Source organism: Mus musculus, chromosome 18 (assembly GCF_000001635.26).
Source record: "Mus musculus strain C57BL/6J chromosome 18, GRCm38.p6 C57BL/6J".
In the NCBI taxonomy this organism is placed as follows: Eukaryota; Metazoa; Chordata; class Mammalia; order Rodentia; family Muridae; genus Mus; species Mus musculus.
In genome coordinates, this window is record NC_000084.6 from 75,606,741 (window position 1) to 75,619,752 (window position 13,012).

A 13,012-nucleotide genomic window follows, 5' to 3' on the forward strand; every position below is an offset into this window, starting at 1 on the left:
TGTGTGTGTGTGTGTGTGTGTGTGTAAACCTAGACATGAAAAAAATCTGACAGGCCAAACCAGCAAAGGCTTAGGTGGGAAAAAACAAGGAGCTGAACTTGGCCTCCATCAGACCTTTCTTCATTAGACACGGCTACATGGGGCTGGGGGCCTAGCCTGGCACCTAGTTTCAACAAGCAGGGAACTGATGGGAAATAGCCCAATAGAACTGTGGCCAGTACCCCATCCAGGGCACAAGGTGGCGCTGTGGAACCCAGAGGGGCGTGGTGGTGTAGAGGTGATGGACAGAGGGCAGGAGGGAGGACAGCCTGAGGGGACGATGAAGAAAGTCACAGGCCATTGAGTGGGAGGCACAGTAAAGCCAGGAGTTCAAATCAGTTATACTGTAAGCTGGGCTTTGGGCTTCATTTCACTAGAGAGCAAAGTATGTGTTGAAGCAGAGGGCATGCCGAGGAGGTACCTGGGGTGGTCCAGGCTCAGGCAGGTGGAGATGGAGCAGATGGGGCAGGAGGAGGGTGTGACAGGTGTAAGGTGAGAAAAAGAAAGGTCAGGCGCTGACTACTACACCCATTGTGTTCTGGGCCACATTAAGGAGGCAGAGAAAGGCCTGGCTGGATCATGCAGCTGTCTTTGGACGAATCATTCTGCATGACAGTGATGGGCTGGCCTGGGAAAGCACCAACTGTGTGCCACTGGCCTGGGAAAGCACCAACTGTGTGTATGCCATGCACAGGCCGTAGATGTTAGGAAGAAGGCACTGGGGAAACTGGCCCCACTGGAATGGCTGCTACCACTCTTAAAGGTCTCCTGTGGGTAAAATACGCCTGGGAACTGAACTCACCAGATGGAGTTGGGCTCAGAGCCCACTGCAGACTCCATCAAGCACGTATGGGCCCGGCCTTTGCCCTTTCACCTAAGCAGTCTGAGGTCAGCAGTGGGCAGTGTACAGAGGCCAGCTCTGACCCCTAGCCTGCCCGGCCAAGGTGAAACTTCCGACTAAGCTGCAGGTGTGGCAGGCAGACAGTGACTGCAGACCAGCTGAGTCACTGCTGCCAGTGGGGTTGCCAAGGCAACGGCTCGCTCCAGTTCTGTCCCTCTATGGGAACACAGGCTGTGGGAAGCCTTGGCAACTTGCTTCTGAGGGAGGTTGCAGCGGCTGGACACGTGGAGTCCATCTTTCACATGGCAAGGCTAAGTGGGGGATGGGGGGGCGGGGCAGTTCCTGTCCTAGCCACAAGGTGGCCACAGGGCACTGCTCATAAATCCTGAGTGGTAGGGTAAGTCCAAGGCCAGGGTGTCCACCCCTAGAGTTGAGCCAGCTTCTGTTGGTGGGTGAGCCTAGTCAGAGAAGGAGGACCTGCACTGGTGAACGGGGGTGACCTGGTCTTCTGGCGTTAGAGGGGACAGCGTTGTTGAGCACAGGACAATCTTCCCTGTGCAGCCTTTAATCAGCACCTCCCACAACCTGCTCATGATGGGGCTGCTCTTATGTATGAGTGAAGCTGACGTACCAAGTGATGGTGTGCATATGCTCGGCCCAGGGAGTGGCACTGTTAGAAGGTGTGGCCCTGTTGGAGTAGGTGTGTCACTGTGGGCATGGGCGTTAAGCCCCTCATCCTAGCTGCCTGGAAGCCAGTATTCTGCCAGCAGCCTTCAGATGAAGATGTAGAACTCTCAGTTTCTCCTGCAGCAAGCCTGCCTGGATGCTGCCATGTTCCCACCTTGATGATAATGGACTGAACCTCTGAACCTGTAAGCCAGCCCCAATTAAATGTTGCCCTTTATAAGACTTGCTTTGGTCATGGTGTCTTTCACAGCAGTAAACCCTAACTAAGATACACCCATTCGCCACTTACAGTCTAAAGTGCCATGGTCACCTGCATTTCCCAAGTCTCAGCTTCCCCACTGGTGTCACCAGGCATTCTCCCAGAAGACACACATAGGAGGGACAGGAGCTGCCCAGGAAATATCTCCATAGTGCTCCTTAGAGTATTTACCTTCTAGAGTCCCTCATTTTTACCTCATTGTGTGGGTATTTTATTTAAGTCTTTCATTATTCTGGCCCTTAAAGAGGGTGAGACCATCGCTGCTCCAGGTCCCTACTCAGAGCCTCTTATGCCACCAAGAGGAATGGTCTCTATGGACGGGAAGGGGCAGAGCAGCTGCCAGAGGACACATGGCATACAGTAAGACATCCCACCATGTCAGTTATGTTTAGTGTTAGAGTAACAGGGAGACGGGAGCCGGCAGCAGGAACAGGAGAGAAAGCAAATAAAATCATAACAGTAAAACTGAGTCCCAAAGTGGGAAACAAATGAGGCCGAGGATGGGAAAAATAAGAAGTGTGAGCGATGGTACATGATATTCAGCTTTGGGAACACTTTATAGCTCCTGAAAAAGTTACCCAGAGTTCCCGCATGGCTGAGCAATTCCATAAAGAGGGACCTAAGTGGATCCAGCTCATGATGGAATGTCCCAAGCAGTAGGTTTTATAAAAGCCCAAAGGTAAGGACCCAAATCTTCAGCAGTGGATGAATGAGTCAACAATGGTGGAGTAGCTGGCACCATGGAGTATCACTCAGCTACTCCATGGAGTAGCTGGCACCATGGAGTAACACTCAGCTACTCCATGGAGTATCACTCAGCTACTCCATGGAGTATCACTCAGCTACTCCATGGAGTATCACTCAGCTACTCCATGGAGTATCACTCAGCTACTCCATGGAGTATCACTCAGCTGCTCCATGGAGTATCACTCAGCTGCTCCATAACTCCATCAAGTAGCGAAGGAGTATTACTCAGCTAAAAAAAGGAATGGTCCATGGATGCTTGTGATCAAACCTTAAAAGCACTGAGAGGAAAGACAACAGACAGAAAGGACACAAATGATTCCAATTCCACAACACCCAGAAATAAATAAATAAATTCACAGAAACAGAAAGCAGATTGGTGGTTGCCAGGGGCTAGGGGAGGGGCTGGACATGGGGTTATGACTGGAAGTGACCATCCTGTATGGGGGCAGCAAGAAGACTGAAACAGCAATTGCAGAGTGCTGTAAACACGCTGTTATGTCAAATCGCAGTTTAAAGTGGTTGATTTTATGTTGCATAAACTTTACTTCTGTAAAAAATTACTTAAAAAAAAAAAACCCTGAAAAGCAGCAATGGCTACCTGTCTCATGCCTGTGCCCAGCTAGTACTACATACGTGTCCTGAGGGCAGCTCAGGCCCTGAGATCACCTTTTAAAAGGCAGGTAATACTGGTTCCCAGAGCCAACAAGGGTGAGACAGGCCAGTAAAGTCTGCACTGGGACGGGTTCCCAAACCGGAGTTCCTGCATCAGCAGGCAGGTCAGCATCCCAGGGGCTCGTGTGAAGTGTGAATGTCCAGTCTCTACCGGATATGTCTAACTATCTGACACTGAAGCAAGACAAAGTCGTCTATACAGCTGAAGCCTTGAAACCAAGTACACAAGTACACACACACACACACACACACACACACCTCATAGTGTCTTAAGGAAGTGTGCACTTTTGAATCAAGCGTCCATTCATAGCTATCCTTGGCGGCATGAAGCCGCACGCTGTCCACCAATCACAGGTTGGGCACAGCTTCAGGGAAAGGAACCTCACACCTACTGAATCTGAGATGTATTCAAGGAAACCTCCCAGATGCCCCAGTAGGTGACCCACGAGCGCGGTTACGTGACAAGAGACACTTGTATCTGCTCAGGAGCAGGCGTATGGGCTGGTGAGGAGGAATTCTCTAGAAAAGCCAGTACACTTGCAGTCCTGGGCTGAGTAGGGAGGACATGTAGGACATGGGTTCACCTCCCCTGTGCGGTGGAACAGAGCCCTGTCCCTCCCCACACCTTACTTCTCTCCATGTAAGAGCACCTCTTCCCTCCCCCCTTACTCCCCAGTCCTTACCCTTCTCTGTCGATGTGTGGCAGGGGCTGCTTGGGTGTGTGGCGGACCTTCCGATGGAACTGGGTGAAGTCCAGCTTTTCAGGCTGCAGGTCCCAGGTGGCACCACTAGAGGGCGAGGGAGGGCGACAAATAGAAGACATGCGGCAAGAAGCCTTCTTAATACACAATAGCCAGGAGGTTCAATGGGCAGGGAGGGCCTGTTCGGACCCCACTTGGGGTGGAACTCAAGATATCAGGGCTTCACCTTTCTACAACTCTGCTGTGGGAAAATATATGCTTCCCAAACCCGAATGTGGGCTAGCTGCCCACTCTGTAGGGGTCCCCAACAACAACCCAATTTGTTTCATGAGTACATTTAAGAAGGGCTGGAGTGAGAAGGACAAAAACCTGTCACCTGAGCACAAAATGGTGCTCAGGATAAGGTAAGCAGGGCCATCCTGGGACCCTCACCATGGAGAGCCTGTAGTTAGGCAGCCCAGAGTTGGGTAGCTCAGGGGATGGGACAGAGGTGAGCCCAAGACCACTATCCAGCAGGAGCGATAAGAGCCAGAGATAAGTCCCCAGTCCTGGGGAGCCTGGTCAATCCCAAGTACCATCAGGAACCTTCTAAAATCTGAGCCAGTCAGTCTGCCTTCTGTGTGTGTGTTACTAAAGAGCAAACCTCATGCATGCCTTAGAGACACCACCTCTGGGCCACAGAGCCCAGTCCCTCTTCTCTGTTGACTGGAGGGTGAGAAGGGTGTGTGTGTATGTGTGGGTGGGTGACACCTCCGCCTCCCACTATAGCCATGTGCCCCTTCCTCCGTGCTCCCACCTGTCTCCAGTCCCTCCTCTGCTCTCCCCCTCCCCTTCAGTCTGCCTATCTTCCCTTTGACCTCTGCCCTTTGGCTCTTCCTTTCTTGGAGCCTCTGCTAAAGTCTCTCCTTCCCCTCCAGCCTCATCATCTGTTTCCATACCAGATCCACCCCATAAGTCCTGATGCATGGCAGGAGATCCCACACCAGCCCTGGACATCTGACAAAAAAGGAGGAAGTTACCTGAAGGAATCAAAGGTATTGGCGGCCCAGATATCTGTGCCCAGCATGTCCAGGGAGTTGTCCTTGTTGCCATTCTGAAAGAGACAAAGAGAGGGGCTGGCATTACTTATGGGGCCAGCTGGAAACAACTAGGTAGAGGCTCAGTAGGTCCAAGCCTGAGAGGGCCACTGGGGCCCTCGCTGACACCTAAGGCTGGCTAGCCTGCATGGCTAGGGGCTGGAGGGAGCCACCTAAAGGAATATTGTAGCAGGAGCATCAGGAGGACACTGTGGAGACTGCAGGCCTGGACACTGTGGCAAGTGCAGGCCCTCACTGAGACGGTGTTTCCGGAGATATGTATTCGGGACTCAACATGCCCCCATCTCTGCTGCTGAAGCCTGAGATTCATTCTCAATGCCTCAGACACTCTGCATGACTGTATGGCATTCACCACCACTGCCTGTCTGGTGACAGTGGTTTCTCCCTGGCTAGGGGCTCCAATAAGCCAGGCGTGCTGAAGCATCCATGCAGGAGTAGAGTTTTGAATCATTTAAGCCTTGCCTCCTGAGAAGCCCCAGGCCAAGCAAGGCTGCATTTCCTGCTTTCATCCACTGTGGCCTGTGTCCTTGGAGACATCTTACATGGCTCACCCCATAGACAGGAAATGCTTTACTTAGTACCATTTCAATAATGTGGTCACTGCCCTCTGGCTGCTGGTCACTCCAGCAAACCCTCCAACCCCCAACTTCATTCTGACGGCCCCCATCATTCCCCCAAGCCTAATGTCCAACATCGTGCAAGTCGGAGACACAGAAGTCATGCCTAGGCGTAAACACGTACTTACAACAGAAACAAGTACAGACATCCCTAGAGGCAACCACACAAGAATACAGCAGCATCGTCGAGGCAATGCTGGGCCAGGAGCCACCCACACGCCTGCCAACAGCTGACCACACAGAAGAGCTGCTATGTTCACAGATTCAACTATGACACAGCAGTGAGAATAAACAAACGCAAGCGACAACTGCACAAACAAACCCCATAGACAATGCGGAGAAGTACAAAGGAGTACTGGTTGTAAGATGTAGTTTACTTAAAGTTTTAGGAGAGCAAAACTAAGCTGTGGTTACTGAAGTCAAATGGGAGGGGACACTAAAGAAACGGACCCAAGAGCTGGGCGTGGTGGCACACGCCTTTAACCCAGCACTTGGGAGGCAGAGGCAGGTGGATTTCTGAGTTCAAGGCCAGCCTGGTCTACAGAGTGAGTTCCAGGACAGGGGAAAGGGGCATATCCCCATATGGGCAGCTACTGACACAACATAGAGGAGGGGCCACAGCCCTGCCCACAAAACTGGTGTGTGAGGAGCAAAGCTGGTGTGCGGATGACCTGTTCTCAGTTATAGCATGAACCCATGCTGTAACACAGAACCCACCATGACCTGGGCTCTGATTTGAACACCACAGTAGTACCAACGTAAAGGCACTGCCACAGCGCTGTGGGAAATGCCTTGTGTGAGACAAAACAATGGCTATGACGTTGCTAGGTAACAGAAATCTTTTTCACTATGATTTTACGGGCCCAGTGTGGTACATGTAGTCTGCTGCTGACTAAGACTTCACTATGTGACTCATGATTGTATATATATACACACCACACACATATATGTAGATACCACCCATATCACACACATATCTACCATATACACCATACATATACATACCACATGCATCATACACACACACACACACACACACACACACACACACACACACACACACACACACTTCCCACACAGGTTATACATATATAAACCACACATACCAAATCTATACATTATATATATATATATGTATATATGTGTGTGTGTGTGTGTGTGTGTGTGTGTATGTGTGTGTGTATGTGTGTGTGTATGTGTGTGTGTGTGTATGTGTGTGTGTGTGTGTGTGTGTGTGTGTGTGTGTGTGTGTATAAAATACTGGATAGTTTTATGTTAACTTGACAATAAGATAAAAGTCATCAGAGAGGAGGGAACCTCAATTGAAAAAAATGCTTCTATAAGATCCAGCTGTAGGCAAGCCTGTAGGGTATTTTCTGAATTAGTGATTGATAGGGGAGGACCCACCCATTGTGGGTGGTGCCATCCCTGAGCTGGAGGTCTTGGGTTCTGTAAGAAAGCAGGCTAAGCAAGCCCTGGGGAGCAAGCAAGCAAGCAGCATCCCTCCATGGCCTCTGCATCAGCTCCTGCCTCCAGGTTCCTGCCCTGTTTGAATTCCTGTCTTGATTTCCTTCAGTGATGAACAGTAATATGGAAATGTAAGCCAAATACATCCTTTCCTCCTCAAGTTTCTTTTGGCTATGGAGTTTCATAACAGTCATAGTAACCCTAAGATATACATATACAACAATATATCAATATATATATACACACCACACATACCATACATATTACATACCATACATACACACTCTATACATGCATATATACCATACATGTACATACCATATACACATACACACCACATACTACACATATACGTGTCATATATATCATACATATATACTTCACATGCCATAATATAGATACCACACATACCATATATATATACTTATCATGCACCATACATATACAGACCACACAGAATATACATGCCACACACCATACACTATCACACACAACACATGCACACACACACACTATACATACACACATACCATACAAAAATATACTACATATACCACATATATGCATACTGTGTACCATACATATTATACCACATACCATATACATGCATACCACATACAACATACATATGAATAACACATGTCATACTTATACACCACACATACACACATCATACACCATATGGATACCCACCATATGTCATATGTATACACAGTACACACACTATACATAGATACACGTATACATACATCATCTGTTCAGTCCTCTCACAGACATCAAAGAAGTGCACAGTGGTGGGGGCTGCAGACAGACTCCACTGGCTAACTGACTTCTGGGACACCATACCAAGAGCCAGCTGCCATCCCAATGCTATTCCAGGACTTGCACAGAGAAGTGACTGTCACACTGGGGACAGAGACGAAGGAGCTCATCCCAGCACATCCTAACCCTGCAGTCCTCTAGACTCCTGTTATGGGAGTCTCAGTTTCCCCACTGCCACATGGGTAACAGGAAAGGATGCTGTGTGGCTTGGACTGCATTCTGTTTGTGGCAGCTCAGAGGTTACTCTGGGCTGAAGAATGCACGGGACTGCCTTCCTCTCTGCCACAGAGTACCCTTCCCGACACTCAGAGACACAGGGGAGCACTTCCTCTACACAACCCTTCCAGCACAAGAGCATCGTCTTCCCTCTGATGGGTCCAGCTCAGCAGTTCTGCGGCACTGCGGCTTGCTGAGTAGCTGTGGGTCCAGACCTTTAGACACTGTGCACAGAACTGCAGCACCTGCCTCAGAGTGGGGACTGACCCCTTCCTAAATGCTCCCTGCATAGCTCCCTGAGGTGCTCCCCAGCACAGCTCCCTGAGATGCCCCGGTACAGCTCCCTGGGGTGCTCTCCACACAGCTCCCTGAGATGCTCCCTGGCACAACTCCCTGGGGTGCTCCCCGAACAGCTCCCTGAGGTGCTCCCCGGCACAGCTCCCTGGGGTGCTCCCCAGCACAGCTCCCTGAGATGCTCCGGTACAGCTCCCTGGGGTGCTCTCCACACAGCTCCCTGGGGTGCTCCCCGGCACAGCTCCCTGGGGTGCTCCCTGAACAGCTCCCTGAGGTGCTCCCCGGCACAGCTCCCTGAGGTGCTCCCCGGCACAGCTCCCTGAGGTGCTCCCCGGCACAACTCCCTGAGGTGCTCCCCGGCATAGCTCCCTGGGGTGCTCCCCACACAGCTCCCTGAGGTGCTCCCTGGGGTGCTCCCCACACAGCTCCCTGAGGTGCTCCCTGGCACAGCTCCCTGGGGTGCTCTCCACACAGCTCCCTGAGGTGCTTCCCGGCACAGCTCCCTGGGGTGCTCCCCGAACAGCTCCCTGAGGTGCTCCCCGGCACAACTCCCTGAGGTGCTCCCCGGCACAGCTCCCTGGGGTGCTCCCCACACAGCTCCCTGAGGTGCTCCCTGGCACAGCTCCCTGGGGTGCTCTCCACACAGCTCCCTGAGGTACTCCCTGGCACAGCTCCCTGGGGTGCTCCCCACACAGCTCCCTGAGGTGCTCCCCGACACAGCTCCCTGGGGTGCTCCCAGGCTTTCAGATGCTAGCAGGCATCAGAACAGCACTGGAGGGTAGTGCTGGTAGTTCAAATGTAGTCCATGGAGTGGTCCAGAACACACCTTTAGAAACTGGTCCTTATTTCTTTGGGCTCTGAAGGAACTATAGAGGTAGGGTAGTCAAAAAGGCTCCTTATCAAACATCTGGGACATGCTGAATTAGCAAATTATGAAAATGTCAGTGTGTAGCAGCAGCTTATTAGGAGTTGGGGCATGGAGGGGTGTGCACAGGAGATCAAAGGAGTGAGGCCCATGAGCAGTGGAGTGCCACTGGGCTAGTTCTCTCTTGAATACCCAGCATGTGGCAAGTTGTGTTTATGGATAGTGGGGGTGGGAAGTGATGAGAAGCCCAGGCTGCACATTTGGAGATCTGGCAGAGCCTGGCTGAACAGGGCACAGGACACCAGGAGGATGCTCCTAAGACCAGGAATGCTGAAGGCAATGCTCTAACCAGAGACTTGGGAGGTGTGCCTATAGGATTCACCAGCATATCTGTTGCACACAGAATGGGGGAAGCCCTCAGACCCAGCCCTGGCCCTGGATGCTCATGAGTGTTGTGGCAGCGTCAGATAGCCAGAAGCTTGGCTGCACAGACAGACCCTGGTACCCGGCACTACAGAGAAACACGTGCAGTCCCGTGAGTTAGCAGCTCACAGCCTTTCCGTCTCAGCCCATTCTGCTCTTGATGCAGAATGCAACCACACACACACACACACACACACACACACACACACACACACACACACACAAAGGACAGCACTCAAATGCCAGTGCAAAAGAACCAGGCATGTTCAATACTCACAACAGAGGTGCCTTTGAGGCCGGAGAAGGGCTGAGCAGGGATGACCAAAGCAGGGAATCAGAGCTGGGCTGAGGAAAAGGAGCACCCAGTCCTTTCACTTCGGACCTTCTGCCTCTCTGCCCATCTCTCTTTGCTCCTTTTCCACTCAAAGGGCAGGGAGAGGTGGAGACAGGCTGAAGCCCATGGCCAAGGTATTCCTTCTAGGCCAGCCCTCCCAGTTACTATCTGTTGACTGGGCACGCGACTGAGGCTTTAAGTGGGTTGTGCTAGCTGAGTCTACCCCAGGCTGAGCCATCTCACAAGCCACTCCTAGACAGTTATCTGTCGGGACTCCACCGAAACAATAGGGCCTACTGTCCCTGGTTCCCAGCTGTACCCAACGCCATCCAACCCTACAATATGCCTCCTTGAATAAGGAAGTCCTCTTTAACTCCACCCTGGTCTGCATCTCTCCTAGTAGCATCAGCCTCAAACCACAGAGGGAATGGAGATCAGACAGCCTGGGTCTACTTAAAACAGGTGAGCCCAGGGCTGGCAGGGAGAGAGCGGGTGCCAAATCTCTTCTTCCCGACTTTGAGAATCTCCACTTGCCTTGGCCACTCTGAGAGGAGCATGATAATATCTCGGTGTGGGTTTAGCTTGCATTTTCCTAACGGCTAGCAATGCTGACACGCCACAAAAGATTCTGAAGAAACAGAGCTCTCTATACTTTAAAAAGGTAAGCTGTGTTTAAACGGCTGTTTGAACTTGTAAGAAATATACATTGGCATAGGCTTGTAAGAAATAATACAAACAGACTCCATCTTCCCTCCATGGAGAAATGCATAAAAATATAACTCGGTGTCACCTTCAAGATACTGACACTGATTCAGCCAGGGAAGATCACTACAGGGCTCCCTCTGTGGCTCCCTTTCTGGCCACACCAGACCCTATCCTTCCAATACTCTACTTCCTCTCCAATACTTAACAACTACCTCTCACATCCATAACATTACAGACATGGAATCTCGGAGTGTGCAGCCGTAGGGGACTAGGATTTTCCCACACAGCATGATCAGGAGATTCACCCAGGGCTTTGTCGTAGCCACAGGCCACTTACCACTGACTGCTCGCCCACTGAAGAACAACAGTTGGGTTGTCTCTTAGGGTTACTTTTGCTGTGATGAAACATCATGGCCAAAAGTTGGGAGAGGAAAGGGCTTATTCATGTTACACAATCACAAAAGTTCACCATCAAAGGAAGCCAGGGCAGGAACTCAAGCTGGGCAGGAACCTGGGGGCAGCAGCTGAAGTAGAGGTCATGGGAGAACACTGCTAACTGGCTTGATCAGCCTGTTGTCTTGTAGAACCCAGGACCAAGAGCCCAGGGATAGAACCGTCCACAACGGAGTAGACTCTTGCCCATCAATCACTAATTAAGAAAATGCCTTACAGCCAGATCTTATGGAGGCATCTTCTCAATTGAGGCTCGCTCCTTTCAGATGACTCTAGCTTGTGTCAAGTTGACATAAGACTAGACAACACAGGGTGCTCTCAGGTTCCCACTCTGGTAAAGCTGCCACAAACTTGAGGGCAGGTTTTAGTGTAAATATAAGCCTTCATTTTTCTGGGACAAACACTCAGGAATGCACGGGCTGGATCACAGGGTTCTCGAAGGCTTCATTTTCTTTCTTTTAATGAAACCGACAAACATGTGGAATGGCTGTGTTGTATATCCCCCACCTGTGCATCCTCGCCAGCTGTTAGAGCACGGTAATGTCACACGGGTTGGTTTGCATTTCTCTGAGGGCTAGTTGGGGTGGGGTGGGGTGGGTCTTCTGTACGCTCAGTTCCTGTCGGCAGTTCCTCAATGGAAACGTCTCTTCATGTATTTCAAGCCTTTCTCATGGGATAACTAATGTGTTCTGAGAGTTCCTTCTCCACCCTACAAGCCCTTGGTCAGATGTGGGCTGTGCACACACTCTCTGCCTAGGGTTCACCGCTTCAGCCTCTCTGTGTGATCTTTTCCAGGGCACATGTTTAATTTTGATGAAGGTTGACTGAGCATCTCAGGGTTGGCATTAGTCACCGATCTCTGTCACTGTTCAGAATCTTCTGATTCCTGCTATGACAAATGGCTTTCTGATGGAAATGAGGATGCTTTCCTGTTATGAGACGGAATTCTACTTCAAACTTTGTGTCAGCTAGCTTGCCGACACACCAGCTCTATGAGGAAGACAACAGGTGGGAAACCAAGCACTGAAGCAAAGGCACGACAAAGGGTATTCTTCGGCAATGAGAGCTTCGCATTCAAAGGCTGGGCTGTGTACAGCTCACAGCCAAATGGATGGTGCACCTGGCCTGCGGCATAAGCCACCAAAGCAAGATCCTCTGAGCTCTTTTCTCCAAGTGCTGATGGGTAAAAGTGGTAGCTATGAAGCTAGGCATGGTGGCACATGCCTATGATCCCAGCACTTAGAAGGCTGAGGCAGGAGGATCATGAGTTTTAGACCAGCCTGGTTCTATAGTGACATCCTAACTCAGAAGAAGGCAACTGCACCCTCCAGCTGGGTTCCAGTGGGCTGTTTGAAGTTACTAAGACTTGGGATTGCTTGTTACACAGCATCTTGTCTGTACTGACCGACACAAGGCACTGACTTCACATCAGAGAAAAACAAAAGATAATTTGTTGACAAGATTGGACAACAGTTCCAACATCTCAGCCTACCAGATACCTCTGCGTGCATCATGATCAGCCCCTCTAGCTAGTACTACCCAGCACGAGCCATCTTTGCTAGCTGTGCTTGCTCCTACCACCCCAGCACTCCAATACAATGCCCAACTCCATTTTTGCTAATCTTCCCTTCTCCACTTTTCCCCCTTTCCATCTACCGGAGCACTTTACATATTCCCAAAGGAAGGGATCGATTCTCATGTCATTCCCGGAGACTGACAGGGCCATTCTTTAGAATGACAATAGTCTGTTGAGGGTACCTCAGGTACACATCT

The 13,012-nt window shown here is 50.7% G+C and overlaps 1 protein-coding gene across 6 annotated transcripts in view; it reads right to left on the minus strand.

Moving 5' to 3' along the window:
* The window catches only part of Ctif (CBP80/20-dependent translation initiation factor), a 266,492-nt gene that overhangs the window by 175,536 nt on the left and 77,944 nt on the right, over positions 1–13,012 (minus strand). For all 6 annotated transcript variants that reach the window (NM_201354.2, XM_006525973.4, XM_006525967.4 and 3 more), the window contains 2 exons: positions 4,966–5,039; positions 3,929–4,033 (listed from right to left, as the gene is read on the minus strand). In NM_201354.2, coding sequence (NP_958742.2) covers positions 3,929–4,033; positions 4,966–5,039 — 179 coding nt within the window. The remainder of the gene's footprint in view (positions 1–3,928; positions 4,034–4,965; positions 5,040–13,012) is intronic.